At 46.3% G+C, this 21,891-nt stretch overlaps 1 protein-coding gene across 3 annotated transcripts in view; it reads left to right on the top strand.

Annotated features, from left to right (window-relative positions):
- The window catches only part of GPCPD1 (glycerophosphocholine phosphodiesterase 1), a 79,726-nt gene extending 77,834 nt beyond the window's left edge, over positions 1–1,892 (top strand). For all 3 annotated transcript variants that reach the window (XM_084623407.1, XM_084623405.1, XM_084623406.1), the window contains exon 20: positions 157–1,892. In XM_084623407.1, coding sequence (XP_084479533.1) covers positions 157–346 — 190 coding nt within the window. In that variant the 3' untranslated portion in view covers positions 347–1,892. The remainder of the gene's footprint in view (positions 1–156) is intronic.
- Positions 1,893–21,891: the final 19,999 nt, after the last annotated feature.

Consider the following 21,891-nt stretch of genomic DNA (forward strand, 5'->3'; position numbering starts at 1 on the left):
TATGGTTTAGAGAGACAAGTTTCAAGTGTTAAGTACAGATCTACTAATTTATAGAGGTGTTGGCTACCTAATTTCACTCTAAGCAGAGAAAATGGAAATTTAACAGTAGTTTTGTGTAGCATTATTTCTTACAGACTTTTTTTCTCATTTATTCAGGATATATGACTGGATGCCTGAACAACCAAATATATTCCAGGTAGAGCAGCTGGAGCGTCTAAAGAGAGAATTACCAGAGCTGAAAGTCTGTGCATGTCCCACTGTTAGCCACTTCAGTACCGTATCTCTGTGTAAATGTCATAATAGCCATATGGAAATGAATGGCATAGATAATTTACCAAATGCTTAAGTGTGCATAGGCTGACTCCAGGCAGGATTCTGCTTTCTGTATTTAATTTTCACCATTGGAGCAGTGCCATCTATGCCTTCATTTTTTTGAGCAATAACTATGTTCCTATTCCATGACAGTACTTGCTAGAATTTAAAATTCTGTTAAAATGTTAAGCCAGTTATAATTATTATTCCAGTTTTACATCTAGTTTTTAAATCCTCACAATTGACAAGTTCAAAATCTTAAAATAGAAATCAAGTACTGTAACAGTGTGCAAACATGTCTTATAAAATGAGCAATCTGAGGTGTGGTAGTTTCAAAGATGAAATTCTAGAGGTTACTGTGATATGATATTGAAACTGCTGATGTATCATTTTGTCATAAATTTGATTCCAGTACTAATCTGATGTCAGATTAGGAGAGTGATTGTAATGTATACATAATTAGATCTGGCCTGAATAAATTAGTACCTCGTATGCATGTATTTGCACTGATGCATCCAATTGTACAAAACCTTTGTGCCATCTTAAAGTGTGTGTGTGTGTATATACAGTGTGTGTATATATATATATTTTTTTAAGTAAACTGCAGTGCACATGAACTGATTTTTTCTCACTCTGTTAGAACCTTTAGGTTGCTGCCATTTTTTGTTCTTTACCAGCCAAATGAATGGCGCAAAGTTTGTATGTGGCAGTTAAGGGCGAACCACAAGTACAGCTTTTAATTAATCCCGCACAAACCTGCCAAACCTCAAAACGTTACAAATAACTACAAAAATTTTTCATTGGTTAAGAACTTTATTATTGCACAATAATCTTAAAAGAGCAAATGTGTATAATGCACAAATTCTAGAAAATGCATGCTTCAGGTATTTTAAGCATGAAATTATAGGTGTTTGCAATGGTCCGTGCATCCTTGAGGTGCTAGTTGAGTGTGAGGGTATCAAGGATGAACTAAAACACTTAATATTTGTTGCCTAAAACCATGAGCCTATATATAGGTATATTCAAATAAGGTTTACACCATCTACAGTTCATCTTACTACATGTTACAGACCACTAACACTTGTATTCTGCAACAATCGTGATTTTTTGCTTTCAAAATTGATTTCTCAGATAATCCTTATCCTCTGTTGGCTGATGTCTGTCCTCTGTAATTTATTCCAAAGTTATAGTTTAGAAAATCCTGTTAGATATGTATGCATGTTCTTCAATTTGTACCTCTTAAGATACTGTCATGACAACACAACAGCTATAACTTTTTACTGAAGTGTTCATGTATAATAAAAAAAAACCCAAATATTTATTTTTCCCTTGTAAATTGACAATGAAATTGATAGCTTGTATTATACTCTTTAAATGCTGTCATTGTTGCATAAAATTGATTACATGAGCAATTGCAAATGTGTTTGGGCCTGCACCACTGAATAGTTTGAGGCAAGGAGTTTCTTTCAGCTTGCCTTGCATATCTAGTTATTTAAATTTCTTTTGTCCTCCACAAACAACACAGTACTTGGAAATTGTCTTTATTTAAAAAAAATAAAATAAATCTGAATTTAAAAACAGATCATTTTTTTTCTTTTTCATGAGCTACTTAAACTGGTTTGAAGCCAACTGTTTAGTGGTAAATCATAGCGGTGTTACTTGGTACATCAGTTACACAGGTCCAGATTCATAAATCTGTCAGACTGCAGGTTGTGATGAAATTTTAAAATGTTGTTCTTAATTTCAATTTATCTTGAAAGATGCCCAAGTGCTTTGTTAACCCACCTGACTGATGAAGACCCAGAATGCAGGATTCAAAGAACCAGAGAATTTAAAGTGATAGCTTGTAATGTTAACACAGTTTTCAATACAACATAATTTACAGACTGATGAACTAAATACACTAGAGGGTTGTATGTTTCATTGCTTGTCTAGGCTGAGCTGTACACCCAATGAGAGAGCAGCATATCAAGCTACTGCTGGTGATGTATAGGCAGCTGTGAGGGACACTAGAGGGTCACCTCTGCTTGCACAGTGCCATACATATGAATCTAGGGACTTGCGTTGCTCTGCCAACTAAGATTGGAATGGCTTAATGATGAACAGCAACACTTAGTTAGGACAGTGTGTAAATACTACCATGCTGCATCACCAATGTCAACACTGTTCTTGGCTCCTCCACCTGCACCTATGTCCAGACAAAAAACCTGACCATGGATGCCTCTATCCAGGTCCTGGTGTGGATTTGCAACCTGTGGCCTGCTGGGGAGATCATCCACTGTGAGAAGTGCCTACTGGTAGAATCTCTCAGGAAGCATGTGGGAGAGCTACAGGAGGAGGTGGCTGGGCTGAGGAGCAGCTGTGCACACAAAGAATTCACTGTAAAATGCATATAGAGACCTCCAAGGTTGAGGAAGCAATCCAGCTGGAGAGGAGGAAACAGTTCCTTCACAGAGAGGAAGCTGGCTGCTGGTCACATCTGGCATCAGGCAGTGCTCCACCCCTACTTCCTACCATCCACAGAGATTATAAAAATGGTATGCAGCTCTGGTAATGAGGGATCCTTCCGCCCCCCCCCCCCCCAAAGATGGAGGAGAAGCCATGTACACCCAAGGCTGGGAAGATTGCAGCCATCACTCCCAAAAGGAAACACATGGTGGTTGATGACTCTCTTCTAACTGGGATGGAGGCATTCCTCTGCTGGGCTGACCTGGCCCATATCTAAGACAAGAACATGCCCAATCAGCAAGTTTGGTGGGATAATTCACATGACTGGTGAAGAAGGGTACAGCTTGCTCAGGAAGGACAGGAGGAGATGTTGACTTCTACATCAAAGATGTAGACACTTGCACTGAGGTCGAGAGAAGTGGGAGGCAGACCTGTTGAAAGTCCCTGGGTAAGGATAAAAGGGGTAAAAAACCAACAGTGATAGCCTGATAGGGGTCTACTACAGACCACCTCACCAGGAAGAAGAGGTGGATGAGTCTCTTTTTTTTTTTTTCTTTCTTTTTTTTTTTTTAAACAGAATCCTCCAAAGCACAAGACTTCAACTACAGTCATCTGCTGGGGAAATAACACAGCAGGGCACAAATTATCCAAAAAGTTCTTGGATTGGAAACCACTTTGATTACAGAATGTGGAGAAAGCAACTAGGGGAGAGAATGTCCTAGATTTGATTCTGAAAGATAGAGAGGAACTGGTTGAGAATTTGAAGGTGAAAGGCAACTTGGGTAATCGTGATCGTAAAATGATGAGTTCATGATCCTAAAGAATGGTAGGAGGGAAAACACCAGAATAGAGACAATGGGACTTTTTGTTGCCCTTCTATGTACTTCTTCCAATTCTAATATCTTTTTTGAGATGGGGTGACCAGAACTGCAAGCAGTATTCAAGGTGTGGGTGTGCCATAGGTTTATATAGTGGTATTATGATATTTATGGTCTTATTTATCCCTCTCCTGATGGTTTCTAATGTTCTGTTTAACTCTTTGACTGATGCTGCACACTGAGCGGATGTTTTCAGAGAACTATCCATGACTCTTAAGATCTATCTTGAGCACTAACACCTGTTTTAGAGCCCATCATTCTGTATGGATAGTTGAGATTGTTTTCCAGTATGCATTGCTTTGTATTTATCAACATTGAAGTTAATGTACTGTTTTGTTGCCCATCACCCAGTTTTTGTGAGATCCTTCTGTAACTCTTCAGTCTGCTTTGGACATTATTATCTTGAGTAATTTTGCCATCTCCCTGTTTACCCCCTTGATCATTTATGAATATGTGGAACAGGACTGGTCCCAATTCAGATCTCTAGGGGACACTGCTATTTACCTGTCTCCATTCTGAAAACTCTTCATTTATTCATACCCTTTGTTTCCTGTCTTTTTAACCAGTTACTGAACCATGAGAGAACCTTTCCTCTTATTCCGTAACTGATTACTTTGCTTAAGAACCTTTGGTGAGGGGTCTTGTCAAAGGCTTTCTGAAAGTCCAAGTACACTATATCAACTGGATCACTCTTGTCTGCATGTTTATTGACCCCCCTCCTTAAAAGAACTCTAATGGGGGGGGTATGATTTCCCTTCACAAAAATCATGGTGACTCTTCCCCCAATAAATCATGCTCATCAGTGAGCCTGATACTTTTGTTCTTTACTATAGTTTCAACTAATTAGCCTTATACTGAAGTTACGTTTACCAGCCTGTAATTGCCAAGATCACTTCTGCAGCTGTTTTTAAAATTTGGCATCACATTAGCTATCCTCCAGTCATCTGGTACAGAAGCTGATTTAAATGATAGGTTACACACCACACTTAGTAGTTCTGAAGAAACTCAAATATGAAATTGCAGAACTCTTGGGTGAATCCCATCTGGTCCTGGTGACTTATTACTGTTTATCAATTTGTTCCAAAATCTCTCTTGACTCCTCTGTCTGGGGTAGTTCCTCAGATTTGTTGCCTACAAAGAATGGCTGAGGTGTGGGAATCTCCCTCGCATCGTCTGCAGTGAAGACTGATGCAAAGAATTCATTAAGCTTCTCTGCAAAGGCTTTGTCTTCCTTGAGCTCTCCTTTAGTACCTCGACTGTCCAGTGGCCCCACTGATTGTTTGAAAGGTTTCCTGCTTCTGATCTACTTAAACATTTTTTTGCTGTTTAGTTTTTGAATCTTTGGCTAGTTGCTCTTCAGATTCTGTTTTGGCCTGCCTAAGTACACTTGACTTGTCGGAGTTTATGCGCCTTTCTATTTTCCTCAGTAGGATTTAACTTCCAATTTTTAAAGATTACCTTTTTGCTTCTAATCACTTTTTACTTTGTTTATCCAGGGTGGCACTTTTTTGGTTCTTTTACTATGCTTTTTAATTTGGGGTATACATTTAATATGAGCCTCTATTACGGTGTCTTTAAAAAGTTCCCATGAAGCTTCCAGGCATTTAACTTTTGTGACTGTACTTTTTAATTTCCATTTCATTAGCTTCCTCATTTTTGTGTAGTTCCTCTTTCAGAAACTAAATGCTACTGCGGTGGGCTTCTTCAGTGTCCTTTCTCCACCTCCCCCTCACAACTCCCCCCCAATGATATATTGAATTATATTATGGTCGCTATTAACAAGTGGTTCAGCTATATTCACCTATTGGATCATTTCTAGTGCTCCACTTCTGGACCCACTGCTGGTCATCGCAGGTCTGCATGACTATATTATTCCACCAGTCTCTGCTTGCAGACCTGTGCCAGAAGCAGCAACCTCACGGGGGCATCAGCGGCTGTGCCAGTGTACAATGTCAGGGTACTCCTCCTTTGCTGCCTTCTTCTCCTGTAGCTCCATTAGGAAATCCGTCAGGCACCTCTGGTGGGACAGAAAATGCTGCCAAAATAGCCACTGGTGCCTCGCAGATGCTCTGCCCGTTTCTGACACCGGAGTGAAAGTGCAAGTAAGAGAAGTTCGTCAAAAGACCCCTCCTCCGTGGTTCTGGTTCTGGGAGCTGTGGGGGGCGTTGCCCAAAATGACAGCTCAGCAGTCTCTGCTGGTGGGCTATTCAAACGTCTGGTAATGTGCAGGGTGGGCAGTAAACTTTTCCCGCAGTGCACCAGGGTCCTAGGGCTAGAACGGCCCTTTTGGGGTAGGGGAACGTGGGGATACAGTTACTTTGACTCAGGTCTGTGCACTGCAGTGTGGATGCAAGAGTCCTAGGTTCTGGCACAGGTTAGAAAAGTCTTAACGTAGGGTTAAGAAACCGTGTAGATGCTCAAGCCCAGGGTTCTCTAACATAGACCAGCTGACTTGAGTCCCACTAACCCTGGGTTTACATTGAAGTGTCGATGTACCCCAAGAGGCAGGAAGGCATGTGTGTGTTTCTTATAGAGTGTTATAACAAGAGCATGCACGTTCCCCAGTGCAAGGCACTGGGGCATCTCTTTAACCCCTTCCTCTCTCTGTCCAGGGTGACCTCAAACATATGCTTCAGGACCATCTGGTGCTGACCCTGCTCTGGAACTCCAGCCTTCCAGGTAGCTACGATGGGGGAAACTATTATTTGTACGACTGTAGTCGTAAACCATTGTGCTAGGTGCTGTACAAACACAGGACAAAATGACCATCCCTGCCCCCAAAGAGTTTAAAATACAAGTTTAAAACGAGACAACAGCTGGACACAGACAGGAGAATCCAAGGGAACAATATTGTCTAGGTAGACCAGATGGACTATATGGGTGAGTGAAGGGGTAGAACACAAACAGAGTGAACAGTGTGGCAAATGTCATACAAGTTCTATTATTTGGGCTGGGTTTTTTGTGGGGTTTGGGTTTAGTTAGGAGGGGCTCAGCAAAATGGTAAGGGGCGGAAGGGGACACAGTGTGAGCAGAGGGGCAGGTGTGGAGGGAAGCTGAGGTAAAGAGACTGGGGCGGAGCAGAGGGACAGCGTAGCCGCAGTTTGGAGTGGACAGTCCAGAGCCTCCTGCCTGGGCAGCTCCTGTCCCTACGTGTAAGCAGGGGAACAGTCCCGCTATTGTGGGGAACTTTCCTGGCTTCTGCACTACCCCGGTGAAGTGGGCTAGCGAAAGGATCTGAGTCCTCGCTCCCACTTCCTTTACCCAGTGGCCTCCCTGCCCTTGAGGACTCCCCTTCCAATCTTCGGTCTGGCAGAGTCCCTGTAACCCCAACAAGGCCACACGCTCTCAGGCTCTAGGTGGCAGGGCCCTTCTTCCCAGTGTCGCCACCGCCCTGTTGGGGTTACCAATCCCCCTCTGAGTCTGGCCTGCAGAGCCTCCTGGCGGAGGCGTCTCCCTGTGCTGGGCCCACTGCCCAGGGTCCCCCCTCGCTCTCCCCAGCTGCGCACGACACCTGGCTCCGGACTGCTCCAGCCCCACTCTGCCTCCAGCTCCCTGGGCTGCTTCTTTGGCCCCTCTGGCTCTGGTTGCTGCAGCTCTGCTCCCAGGACAGGTCTGCTCTGCAGGCTGCGTCTGTGACTTTGCTCCCAGCACTGACCCGCTTCGTGGGCTGCTTTTCCGGCCCCTCTGGATCTGGCCCAGCTCTGCTCCCCAGCTCAGCTTGGGCCCCACTCTCTCACCCAGGCAGTCCCAGCTCTCATGGAGGATGGGACCTCCCTGGCCTCCTGACTCCCTGATTAGCCTGCCCGCCCTGTCATTCAGGCTGACCTAGAGCACTGGCCTCTCTCCATTGTTCCTGGGGGCTGGCAGTCTCAGGGTCCTGATTCCCCATCGACCCTCCCCCTTTGAGTACTGGGAGCTAGCAGCTGAAACACCCCCACTGGGTGTTAGTAAGGGGGCAACAGTTGGAGTCTCGGCTGTTCTCCCTTAAGGCCACACGGAGTCGGGGAGGGGAGGCACCACCTGGGTACTAGCGCCCCTAAAGTGGTGGGGGGAGGGGTCCTCGGTTAATGGGGGGAGGGGTGGCTCCATTTAGGCCCCAATTTACCCTCTTTCCTCCCCACCCCACCCCCCACCAATGTATGTGGCTGCTCCTCCCAGCTGGAGTCTGGCTGGCTACTGCCTGTTCACAAGAACTGACCGAGCCGCCGAAGCCCCTGGACCCAGGTGAGCCTCTTCAACCCTGGGTTTCCTTCAGCTCCTCGTAGAACTCGTGCCGGAGTATCTTTCGTGTGGGTGGCCTGCAACGAGTGTCCCCGGTGATGAGGCGGGGGCAGTTTCTCCACTTAAAGGGACGAGGGGACCGCTAACTCCCGCTAACGAAGGGACGGTGTGGGTAGGGTCCCATGAACGCTCTGCAGGGTCCCTTGCTTTCTCCACGGACGTTAATTTACTGCCACAAATGCCCCTCGTGCCCATCCTGGGGCCGCCCCCTCACACAAGCCCACAGAGCTAGGGCTCAGGCGTCGGAAGGCTCCCTGGCGTCCAAAGGGTCGGTGAGTAGTTGCAAGGAGGAGGTTACTTTCACAACACTCTCCAGGCAGCCTGACTCCTCTCCTTTGGCCTCGGCTGCTGGGATGTTGTGTAAAAGCCTCCCAGGTGAGAGCTCCCTTCTCCGCCTTGTGGGCCCGGGAGGGCTGATGAAGCAGTGCATCCCCTCAGGCCTCAGTAGCCGCTCTGTTCTCCAGGTGGCCCAGCCAGCTGTTGCGTAAATTAGCTAAGTACGGAGCTCGGTGGTGCCCAACCCTGGCCGCTGCCCTGGCTAACCGTTATGGCTTGGCTCAGGGCTGGCTTCTCACTGGTGTCTGTGGAAAAAGGAATCTGGAGGTGGGATTGGACGGAGGAGAGGGAGTGACCTAAGATTACTTCCAGGAGGGCACTTAATGTAGGGGGCCCCTGGTTTTGGGTGCTGAACCTGAGACAACTAGGGCCTGCGTCTCAGAGGGGCTGAGACCCCACCTCTTCAATTGCCTTCCACTACTATGGGGTGCCTCCGATGGGGAAGCTTCCAGAAAATGTGGGTCTTCAGCACTTTAGAGACATGGCTGCTCTTCCTCTTCAAAGCCAGCCTCATCAGCGCTTGGACCCTTTCAGCTCGGGTTGCCGGGTGTCCGGTTTTCGACAGGAATGCCCAGTTGAAAAGAGACCCTGGCAGCTCTGGTCAGCACCGCTGACTGGGCCATTAAAAGTCCAGTCGGCGGTGCTGCGGGGATAAGGCAGGCTCCCTACCTGTCCTGGCACCACACTGTGCCCCAGAAGTGGACAGGGGGCAGGTCCAGCTCCTAGGTGGGAGCCGTGCGGGGGCTGGGGGTGCCACAGGGCTCCGGGCGCTGTCCATCCCCCCCCCCCTCCCCATGCACCAGCTCTGCACTCCCATTGGCCGGGAACCGCAGCCAATGGGAGCTGGGGGGGGGGTGCCTGTGGGTGAGAACAGTGCACAGAGACCCCTGGTCCCCCCGCCAAGGAGCTGGACCGGCTGGCCACTTCTGGGGTGCAGCATGCTGCAAGAACAGGCAGGAAGCCTGCCTTAGCCCCGCTGCACTGCTGACCGGAGCCACCTGAGGTAAGCCTGTGCCCCAACCCTGAGCCCCAACTCCTCCAAACCCAGAGCCCCCTCCTGTATCCCAAACCCCTCATCTCCAGCCCCACCTCAGAGCCTGCACCCCCTATCTGGAGCACTCACCCCCTCCAATACCTCCTCCCCAGCCCAGTGAAAATGAGTGAGGGTGGGGGGGAGTGAGCCACTGAGAGAGGGGGAATGGCAAAGGGGTGGGGCTAGGGTGTTTGATTTTGTGCTTTTAGAAAGTTGGCAACCCTACTTTGAGTACTTGCATGCCACTGCAGCACTTCTGCCAGGCATTGCCTGTTGCTATGGGAACACAAGATAGGCAGCCCCCAGCATCACTGCAGAGATGAGCATTCTGCGGCATTTGGCAGGGGAGAACGAAAAGCAGGAAAGGCTGTTTTTAAGCCTGAATTATTCCTTTAACGTTCCTGTGGGTTCTGAGTCAGTATGGTCCTGCCACCTGCAGCTTTGTTTGTTTGCTTTAATCAAGCCTGGAGTTTCCTTTGCTAAAGCCAAGAGACCTCAAAGGAATTGATTTAGAAAGTCTCTGTGCTGTGGTGGCTAAGCCTGATGGAATTTCTCTTCTAGCTTCTGAGCATTTGCCAAGCACTGGTTGAGACGGGCCCAGTCCTACTTATGTACAGCAGTGAGACTAATTAAACATTTTTCCAAAGCTCACTTTCATAACGTAAGAAGATTGTGCCATATGTTCCGTCACAGATATCTGGCCAATATTCTATTGTTAGAATGATCACCTTTATGCTAGCAATGGGCCCAAACCGAAACCTTAGAACTGTACTTTATATTTCTGTAATGGGCCAAATAACAAATCTGGATTGGAACATATTCAGACTTGAGGGTTTTGCAATCCAGATCCAAATCTTCCAAAACTTCAGCATGTTTGGGTTTGGCCTGGGATCCAAAGTACCATGTGTTCTCTGACAAACTTGACCTTTATTCTGGGCAAAACCCTTTAAATCTGCCCTCCTACTGGAAATTGTGGCAGCTGCAGATAAAAACCCTCCATTGAACATATGTATTAATTAAATCTGAAAATGATTCATATAATTATTATGGTCTCCCTTCCATTAGTGAATTTGGTATTAAATTCCATTGATTTTACACAGGAGCCAAAATTGTTAATTGTGTGTTTTGGCTTTTGCTGTGAATACACATAACTGAACAGTAGGAGTTGTTTGAGGGGAAGCTGGAGGCTCTTTTTCGAGTATGTGTCCATGTGGATCCCAGGGGTCAGTTTCTTGCTCTGCCACAGACTTCCTGTGTATCTTGGTCAAGTCACTTAGCCATGAACCTCAATGGTATTTAGACACCTTGTAGAATTTTCAGAAGCATGTACGTGATTTCAATAGGTGTTGGGTGTGTGGGTGCTTTTGAAAATCCTGCTAAGTGCCTAAATACCTTTAAAAATCTAGCCTTTAGTCGCTCTGCGACTCAGTTCTCCATCTGCATCATGGGGATGATAGCATTTCGCTCCCTCTCAGAGGTGTTGTGAGGATAAAGACATTAAAGGGTGTGAGTTGCTCAGATATTACAATAATGGAGGCCCTGTAAGTACCTAAACTAGATTTCAGTCAGATACAAAGTGAAACCAGTGTGAGAACAAAGACGATGGAAGATTTAAATTGGTTTAGATGGATAACTAGGGGTGAGTGAGGCAGCTCCTGTAGATTCAGATCCAACCCTAACATCAGGGACAGCATCTGTATCCACCCCAGCTATCACCTGTTCTCTTTGCTGTGCTAAAGTCCATCACTGTCTCAGCAACCTTTACTGGGCCAGCCACTCCCATGAGTTCGGGGTGGGTTGAAACATCTTTACGGTACACGCGTGTCCTCATTTCACCCAAAGGAAATACAGATACCCTGACCAATCAGCCTGGTTTTAATAAGGTGAACTCTTAGCTCATTCAAATTAAAGCTCAAGAATGCTGAGCCGCCTGTGGAATCAAAGGCTGGCAATTCTATGGGGTCTCCATTCCCGAGGCTATACAGCCATGCTTTTGAGAACAATGTACACAGCTTTGCGATTATATAATAGATGGTAATTGGTTTACTGGCATACGAACCAGAGATTCCTTAAAGGAGAAGACGTGAAATTCAGGACCAGCTCCTCAGCTAGTACAAATCAACCTAGCTTCGTTGACGATGATGCTGTGCTGATTTCCACCAGCTGAGAATCAGCCCAGCGTATTCATAAGGACATGAAGCACCTAATGGCAAAGCAGTAAAAATGTTAGTTAACAATGATACATTTAAATGTTTCTTAACTAGAGACTTTTGGTCTAGCAGCTGTCTGGGAATTAATGCCCATGCAATGTGATTTATTTTCTCTGTTTCTCTCCACTCAGTCAATGAACCAGATCCTCAATTGGTGTAAATTATCACAAGCAATTTCAGTCACATTTCTTTCACCTGGCTTTCTGCCATTTCACTCCTATTCCTGTGCTATCCACTCATCCTCTTTTGCTTTACCTTAGCTTCTACTTACGAACGATCAGAGTGTACATGATATAATTTGACTCGTTTTGTATTTTATCTGTCTATCTTAGGTATTTATATACTCCTATTACTATAACATCTCCTAATCTTTTATGCCTTTATTCTCACAACACCCCTGTGAGGCAGGGCCGTGCTATTATCCCCATTGTACAGATGGGGAACTGAGGCACAGCGAGACTAATGGCATGTCTACACTGCAATTAGATCCTCGCATCTGGCCTGTGCCAGCTGACTTGGGCTTGCAGGGCTCAGGCTAAGGGGTTAACTGCGGTGTAGGCATTCAGGCGCAGGCTGGAGCCCAGGCTCTAGGGAGAGTCCCAGAGCTGCAATATTAAACAATCCCTTAGCCTGAGCCAAGTCAGCCGTGCGTGCCTAACTGTAGTGTAGACACATCCTAAGTGGCTTGCCAAAGGTCACACAGGAAGTCTATGGTAAGACTGGAACATGAACTCACATTTCCCAAGTCTGAGCTAGTGCTTCAACCACTGGGCTACCCTTCCTCTTTACCTCATGATTTTTGGGGGCCCGACTCTCCTATTTTAATGCTTGGGGTTGGCACTGCAGCAGCGTGTGCAGAGTAAAGGGCTATGCACAGACCATCATTCCCTGAGGACCGAATGGCTCCTGCTGGTCTGACGGGGCGGGGCAGGGGTATGTGTAATGGTATGTGTCAGGTGGGTGTGTGCCTCACAGCTCAGGAAGGCACAACCTAAGTCTGAGGCCTGGCAGCTGCCTTCTCAGGAGGCTTCTGTCCAAAGCAAACAATCCCTCATTCTGTTCCAGAGAAGCATAAAAAGAAAACAAAAAGCCTCCCCTGGAGAGTGAGATGCTCAGATTGTGGTGTTAGCCAGCTGACTCACGCTTTCCAGCAGGCATTAACACACAGGCCTAAATTCATCCCTGGCATCACCCCCCCTGAAATCAGTGGAGTTGCACAGGGATAGATTTGGCCCAGGGATAGAGCGATTATTTACCTGGTACCATATTGACATGTGGAAGCAGGGTCTGAATGAGCTGTCCCCTGACATCTAGTGATGAGTGGGGGCAAAAGACTTCAGGAACAAACCGTGTTTGCATATAGACACCTCCTATGCCTAGGTGCGCACCATGATGGAACTGCTCTGTCGAAACGATCACTTTTGGCTGGTGTTGGTATGCAAATCACTTTAGTGCAGGGGTGACAGAATGTTATCCTTACTGTGTGTTTAAAGGGCAGCAGAACTATACTTAGCCACCCTGATTGGGTGGGGGGGGTCACCCTAAACAGAACCTCGCTAAGCAGGGGGTAGGGATGCCAAAGCCTAGTGAGGCGGGGGAAGAAAGGTGTTCTTTGTGGTGTGGGCTTTGCCTAAGGAGTCCTAGATGTTATTTGACTACCTCCTCTTTAGTGACTGAAAACAGAGCTGATTAGTCAATCAAGAGTTAGTGATTCTATTTGGTGATTACCAGAGCTGAATTGCTGATAAGCAGGTGTAGGGGCTATGCTTTAGACCTGGTGCAGGGACAGCGGTGAAAGGAAAGACAATGCAGAGTCTGTACTGGCAGTGAGGTTCCCTGCCACCCAGTGAAAGCACCAAGAGCTGACATCACTAAAGAGCTGGGTTAAGTGGTGGAATCTCACACCATGGGGTAGCAGAAATGGCAGTGAGCATCCGACAGCGGCAGCAGAGAAAAGCAGCAAACAGCCTGTTGCAGAGGCGTGCAGCGACCACAGAGACATTGCTCGACATTGCTTCCTTTTCTGGGGTGCAGCTGAACCCCATAGAACACACCTCTGAACTCTGCGTCATTGCTAACCAAGTACAGCCAACTGTGAGTGGGGAAGGTGCGGGAGTGATGTATTCAGGGGACATTCATTCACTGCATTTTCCCAGCACAAGGTTGGGAACTGAGGCAAAAGACACTGCCCAATGAACTGTGGAGTCAGGTTTGCTTATGATCGGATGCTTTTGAATGTGGTTATGGTGTTTTCCCAAACTAATGCTTAGTTCCCTTTCCCTTTTAATAGAAGTTCTCTTGTGTTAGATACAGACTCAGTGCTTGTGAGCCGGGAAATATTGCCTTTAGGAGGCGCCCAGGGGTAGTGTTCAGTTTTCCCAGATTACTGGGAGGAAGCTTGAGGTGGTTCTGTTTCGTATTGTTAAGAGGAATCTCTAGATATTGAACCCAGCCCTTGTTGTTGCTGACGGCACCTGGCAGAAGGGTTACACGTGTATTTGTGATAGGAGACTTGGAATGTCACCCAGAGCTTTGGGATAACAAACAGCACGCAGCTTGTATACAGATCTTGCGTATTCTCATTTCTCTCTGTTCTTTCTTTGCATTTAAACCCACTGCTTATCCTACTTGCTGTCATAGAATCATAGAATATCAGGGTTGGAAGGGACCTCAGGAGGTCATCTAGTCCAACCCCCTGCTCAAAGCAGGACCAATCCCCAACTAAATCAAACTACTCCAAGGACAGCCACTGTTCTTAAGCCTTGCATGTGGATGCAGTGTATTTGTCCTCATTGTTCATTGTACGCAGACAAAACATGAGGCATCTGTAAGCACTTTCTGTTAATGTTTTGTGATTGGGTTACAAATGACATTTATTCTGAAGTAGGCTCAGTATTTCAGCTGGTGACAACACAGCTGTCTGCTTCCTAGTACTACACATCCCCACTTGATATCAAAGTCCAACCAAGTGACATTCTTGAGCCGGGAGGTTTGGTCTGGGATGTATGTTGCAACAATTGAATAACTGTGGTCACTGCTATGACTCAAGTAATAAATAGCACTAACGACAGTGAAGTGTGGTTAAGACACTGACAGGGGACTATAGAGATCTGGGTTTTATTCCCATTCAGCAACAGACTCCCCGTGTGACCAAGTGCCAAGACTTTTTTTCAATAGAATCCTTCCAACTCTATATTTAAGCACCTAAATCAGTGGCTTGACTTTTCAAAACTGCTGAGTTCCCTGTCGCTCCCATGGGGTTTTCAAAAGTACTGAGTGACTTACGAGCATAAGTCATTGAGAGTTGAAAATCAGTGGGTCTTGTGCTAAGTCTTTGAAATGAATGGGAGTTCGGCATCTAAGTACCTCTCCGGCCCATATCCTGAGGCACTTTGGGAAACCTTCATCCTAATTGCTCTGGGCCTCAGTTCATCATCTGTAAAATGGGGATAATAATACTCCTGTCTCCCACCGTTTGTCATGTCGATTTACATTGTAAACTCTCTGGGACAGGGACTTTTGTACAGCACCTAGCACAGTGGGACCCTCATTTTGGTTGAGGTAGTATGTGCTGCGGTAATATTAATAGCAATAGTTACAATGTAATAACGCATTTTGTCTTTTATACTTCTTGAGCACAATAGCTCTGGCAGTAATAATTATCTATCTAGCTATCTCAAAGCCATTTATCCTGGCATTCCTCAATTCATTTTAATTACTATATTTTTTCCCCTCCACTGAGTTTTCATTAGAAGTCTTTAGCTAGTGGCATACAGTGATGAAGCCTGGCATAGTTATGACAAATTGAAGCACCTGCGGTAGATTTAGCGAAGATTAGCTCTGAGTATGCATACATATTTCCAACCAGGTATTATTATAGTGTTGCTTTGTTCTGGTATTCTTTGAGGGAGCCGGCTCAGATTTTATTTTTTGCTCTGTACAAAAGCATTGTATATTCTTTGCAATAGCTAAAACAATTAACAGCCTGCTTATACAAATCATTGGTCCCCAAAAGTGCCTCTGGTCTTGAGCAAACCATAAATAGGAAAGGCTATCTGCTGTGAATTGTGTTGCAGGTTGTTAGCAATGCGGGTGTAGAGGAGAACCTGTGTTAGCAGCTCCGGGAGTTTCCGCCATCCTGTCTGCCTGTGTTTTTTAAACCAGCTCAGCTGCTGGGATGTGGCAATACCAGCCCAAGGGAGGGAATAGGAGACTGCTTTGCATTCTTATCACTGCTCAGTGGATCACTTCCTTGCTGCATATTCTGCAATGTTTTGTTTTGTTTTGTTTTTTCAGTGCATCCCCCGCAGGAGTAAATCGACATAGTGCCACTGAGTTCAATGGGGAATACATAAAAAGCTGTTAGCTGAGTTTTAAGTGGGCTGATAAAAGATTGACCTGGTGGTCGACTGGGAGCCCATCTCTGGGCTCTGTGCCAACACTCTACCAGAGGTGATAATGCCAGGGTGGCCTTGGGCCACATCCGGCCAGCTCCAGGGATGGAGTGCTTTGTGCCTATGCCTCTTCGGTCAGCTGCAGGTTTGCTTATAAATCATAGAAGTCAGGGATGGAAGGGGCCCGCCAGATCATCAGATCGATCGCCGTGCAAATGGAGCCTCTAGAGCCCCATGGAAGATGTATCAGATAATTAGAGCTGAGCCAATAATATGCAATGACTAAGTGATGTGAAAGAACCTAGCCTGTTTTCCTGCCTTTCCTCGAGTATGTTTGTTTGTTCTGCTGGCACCCATTTAATTGTTAAATATTTTACTCTAAGGGCTAATTGCAAACAATTCACTGCGAGTATTTGATACTCAGAATTTGGATTTTGAGTTGCGTTGCTTAGTTGGGATTGGTTAGCCTAAGTCGCATGGTATTCCTTCTGGTCCTTGACTGGATGACTGCAGAAGTACCTCAGTCTTGGATACTTGAATATGTAACTTTGACAATTGCTGTCCAGGAACGGTGCACTATTAAGCATGCTTGACTGGGCATTCACAGAAAGCAGCGACTCAAAGGGACCTGAGTGTGGTATGTTAGTGTGAGGTAGATTTGCACTCCTGCTTGCCATGTATTGACTGTTCGTCTAGACAAGCCCTGCGTCATGCTGGCTGGACTAGTCCCATAGAGACTGTATTGCAACCAAGGACCACCCAGAGGGCTGTGTCCTCTGTCCCACATCATCTCCTTCCCCAGCATGCCCCCTCAGTCAGAGTGAGGCAGGTGTAGCTGGCCTTAGCTGGCCAGCCCCAGGCTGGGCTAAGGTCCCCTTTCACCCTTCCAGCAGTGCAAAGAGACCTTAGGAGGTGCTGAAAATCTGGCTCCTTACATCTGTCCAGAGGTTAAAGTGAGCAGCCTCCCCTGGGAACACTGCTAGTAAATTCTGTGTCTTAGCCAGCACTGCGTTGTGTTAAAGACACTCCTCCTCTAGTGTAAATAACGCTCCTTCCCCAAAGCCTATGGCCCTGATCCAACACATGTATGCACTTGTAACACCAAAGTTCCACCAGCGGGTGTAAGGATGTGGGGAATCAGGACCATACAGTAGACAGGGTCCTGTATCCATTCTGAGCTGAAGTAGCCTGGAGTTGTGGGCTGAGGAGAACAGTAAGAGGATGTGAGGAAGCATAGTTCACATGACATGAATTGCATGGAACACAGAGCTTCCCACCTGGGCAGAAAAGGGAAAGTACTGTTTCCTCCTTCGTTACAATGGGACAAACATGATACTTCACAGCCACCGGCTTAAATAAACCTTCAGTGCTGAGGCTGCTCTGAGGAGATTATGAGTATTATCATAATCATTAATAAAAAATTTCCCCTTTTATACGGTTTTTTAGCATGGAGCTCAAATTACAAAGATTGGGTCACGCGTTGGGGTGGCATAAATCAATGGAGTTGTTCCAGTTTACACCAGCTGAGGATCTGATCCATTCATTCTAACTCAGTTGCAAGTGAACAAGTTCCTCTTTATCTGCAGGGAGTATTTCTGTTTCCTCATATGTATTTCATGGGCATGTCAGAGAAGCTGTTTAGCAGTTAAACACTTCCTTGGCAACCTAGTGTCTTGTTGTTGCACTGCCCACTATATTTGGCTGAGTTATTTCAATGCATTTAATACTGTGGGCTATATCCTCAGCTGGTATAAATTAGTGTAGCTCCAGTTGACTTCAATAGAGCTACCCCAGTTTACACTAGCTGAGGATCTGGGGTCTGATGAAAAACCCAGTGAACTCTCCCATTGACTTGAATCAGGCTTCTGGCTCTCTTGCTCTATAGCAATTCTCTTATGAGCTAGATCTCCAGCTGGCTTTAAGTTAGTGGGGCTATGTTGATTTACACCTACTGAAGATCTCTGGCCTATTACCCATATGGCCGCCTGTATGTTTTCCCCGGGAATCTGATATTTTCCCTCTCTGTGTGTGTGTTTGTGCGTGTGTACACGCATACATATATTTGTACCAAAAGTGTGTGTGTGTTATTTTCTCAAAGCAAATATCCCCACAGACTGTTCAGAGGGGAAAATATTGTGAATGCAAAGGAAAAGGGCCTGGAATAAATCAGTAAATAATAATATATTATTAGAGTCTGTTCTGCAGCCCATTGAGGTCAATGGAAAGACTCCCTTTAATTTCAATGGGAGCTGAAAAATCGTACCCTAAAAGACCAACCCCAAACAAGTCTCTAGTATAATACGAATGCATGCAGGAGAATGAAGCAATTAGGCAAAGAACATGGAAGGAGGCAGGATACATGTCTTAACTTCCTTGAGACTAGGCAGTGAAGCAGACAGATGGATTTTGGAGCACAGTATTTGCACACACTGCAGTGAATATATAGCTAAATTACCTGTCTATGTAAGTCAGTGATTTTCAACCTCTGGGGGTCCAAAGACTATGTGTAAGATTTCCAAAGGTGTCTGTACTTCCAGTTGAATATTTTTAGGGGTCCACAAATGAAAAAAGGTTGAAAGGATCTGGGCCCAGGTGCTTTCATTAGTGAGGTGTCTGACTAGCCAGATATCAGAGATCAACTCAAAGCAGATTATCCAGAGAGCTGAAGAGGGAAAGTGGCAAAAAGTCTTCGCAACACGGGAGTGGAAACCTCATGCTAACAAAGGATGTCGCAAAAAACCCAAGGAAGAAATTAGCATATAGGGCTCGATCCAACTTCCATTATAGTGACTTGGAAGAAGCTATTAGCCACTCTTCTGCTGTGGTCAATGTCTCACCTCCTGTTCTACACCAGCTGATCAAAGTAATCAGAAATCATGCCAGGCGAGCTTTGTCAGACTGTCAGCTCGCCATCCTTCACTGCTGCCCCAGGGCGCCCCCATCCACCTGTGTCTAGAACAATGGGTGGAGAGCTCTATGTCCCTGTTGGCTGAGCAGTTTCCTTCCTGCTTGGTTTTTTGGGTGTTTTTTTTTTTTAAGACATTTAGAAACTCTTCTGTCTGGGTGGGGGTGGGGGGAAGTTGGTTCTTCATCACTGGGATGATTGTCGATTTGCAAGCCTGCCACAGCATTCAGACCTGGCAGGAGACACTTGCTGTATTTGCAGAGGCTGATGATGGCTTCGCACGCCTCCCCGCAGCTTAAAACTTGGATTTATGCTGGAAATGGCCCACCTTGATTATCATACACATTGTAAGGCGAGTGATCACTTTAGATAAGCTATTACCAGCAGGACAGTGGGGTGGGAGGAGGTATTGTTTCATATTCTCTGTGTATATATAAAGTCTGCTGCAGTTTCCACGATATGCATCTGATGAAGTGAGCTGTAGCTCACGAAAGCTTATGCTCTAATAAATTGGTTAGTTTCTAAGGTGCCACAAGTACTCCTTTTCTTTTTGCGAATACAGACTAACACGGCTGTTACTCTGAAAGATGAAGGAGAGGGAGAACTAAGGGACTGGAAAGACAGAGAATGCTGGGGAGAGAAAATTCTGAGGCTGAGATTTTTCAAAGGGTTTATAGGAATAGGTGCCCAAATCCCACTGGAAGTCAGTGTGAGGTGGGTGCCTTACTCCCTTAGGACCTGTGACAGTTGGAGTGACTCTGCACTCTAATCTTCCACACAGGGGCCGTATTTGGGAGATAACTGGTTAAAGATTGGGTGATTAACAAGTCAGCTGGGGACCTTTAAAAGGGAGACAGGCAGCAAGAGGGGAAGGCTGGAAGGAAAGGCAAAGAAGCCTAGGATCTCAAAGAGGTGAGATTTCTCCTGCCCCCACTTGCCCTGTGCCTAGGGAATAGCCAGGCGCTTGGGGAAAGACATCATAACTCTTGGATAAGATGTCGTAAAGGAAGCATGCGGTGTTGAAGCTACAGGACGAGTGTGTGAGAGGAATCCAAGGCAAGGAAGCCCCTCCTGTGTTTAAAAATTCCAGCCTGAAAATTTTCATGTTCAAAACAGGTGCAGAAGAGACCAATCAGAAAAGAGAATGATCTGGAAGAAAGGGAGGGGTGGGCGGGAGAGGGAGAATACTGTACTATACATGTGAAAAGAAGGGAAAGTAGAGAGAAGTTAGTCTAAGGGGAAACTTGGGAATGCCTCAAATATATGGAGGGTTTCTGCCTTCTAAGAAAAGTGAAGGATAGGATGGGAAAGACGAGGGAGACATGGTATATTTTAAAATATTATAGAAATTGACTTCCTATGATGTTTTGAATCTATGATTTACTGGTGGCTTGGCTCTTTTTCGTGGGGAGAAACCCCGTTCCTGGCTTTAGACAGGGAGTGGCTGCTGTCTTCCACTTCTCCCCTCCCTTTAGCGGCAAGAGTTCCTTGGAAAGGTCAGTGTGTATATTAGTTGTAATGCAGCAGCATCCAACAGAGGTCAGTGGATCTGGGCAGCGTACAATCATATTGCAAGAGATGGTCTCTGCCCCAAAGAGCTTACAGCCTAAATAGAGGCAGCATGCAATGGGGAGGGGAAACTGAGGCACTGAGCAGTCACATGACTTGCCCAAGGACCCTCAGCAGGCTGTGGTGGAGCTGGGAATGGGATCCAAGGCTCTTACTCTGTTGTTGATTAGAATTTTTCTCTCTGATGCCTTTTTCAACCTCTCCTAAGCAGAACACAACCCTAATAATATTACTGCTCCAGGCCAACTTCCCCACCCGTGCTGGTAGGGTGGATTTGAAATTAGATGGAGGCCTTTCATCCGTCCCTCTTTAAACTGAACGCCACATGAGGGCCCTGCTCCAGCGAACCCTTAAGTGGGTGTTTAGTGTCAGGAATGTGAGTAGAAGCCAATGGGATTCCTCACATGCTCAGAGTTAAACATGAGCTTAAATACTTGGCTGGATCAGGGCCCAGGGGACGGCGACTGGGGTGGCTCTGTGACTGTGGAAGAGCATCCTACTGAGAGGAAGGCTACACTCTGGCACGGTGTGTCGTTGACCTGGCTCCTGTTACACCAAGGTCAGGATGCCTAGATGGCCCTGCACAAAGCGTGGTCATTGGGTGGAGGATTGAACCTTGGACTTCGGGATTGAAAAGCATGATCCTCTACTGCTTGAGCTAAAAAAATCCCCCTTCTGTCAGCCAAGCCTGGAGCAGGCTCATTAACTTCTCCGTGTGACCCAGCCACCCCTGAGGGTGACCCAAGGTGTCGGTTACACATTGCATTGAAGCTGACAGTTACGGCCCCTCTTCCAAGCCTTGCAGACGCATGGCCAGAGAAAGAAGATTTAGGGGCCTAAGGAATCTGGCAGACAGAGCTTCTTACAGTCACTTCGGCTTGTTTCAATGTGCCTCAGCTTTGGAACTCTAGATCCACCCTCTTGTGCCCTTGAGAGCATCTGCACTGAGGTCCAGACAGCTAGTCTGGTGGCCCGAATGACTCCCACAAAGCTGCAGAGAGCTCCGTGGGGCCCAGGACTCTGGTTTCTATACAGGCCGTTTCCACTGATCAGTGCACAACAACTGTGTTTCTGGGTGGATTCGCAAAAAGAAAAGGAGGACTTGTGGCACCTTGGAGACTAACCAATTTATTTGAGCATGAGCTTTCGTGAGCTACAGCTCACTTCATCGGATGCATACTGTGGAAACTGCAGAAGACATTATATACACAGAGACCATGAAACAATACCTCCTCCCACCCCACTGTCCTGCTGGTAATAGCTTATCTAAAGTGATCACTCTCCTTACAATGTGTATGATGATCAAGTTGGGCCATTTCCAGCACAAATCCAGGTTTTCTCACCCTCCGCCCCCCCCAACCCCCCCCCCCAAACTCACTCTCCTGCTGGTAATAGCCCATCCAAAGTGACTACTCTCTTTACAATGTGTATGATAATCAAGGTGGGCCATGCCCACATATCTATTCAGGGGACACCATCACAGGGCCTAATAACATCAGCCACACTATCAGAGGCTCGTTCACCT

This window comes from Lepidochelys olivacea, assembly GCF_965140295.1.
Source record: "Lepidochelys olivacea isolate rLepOli2 genome assembly, chromosome: 3".
NCBI lineage: Eukaryota > Metazoa > Chordata > Testudines > Cheloniidae > Lepidochelys > Lepidochelys olivacea.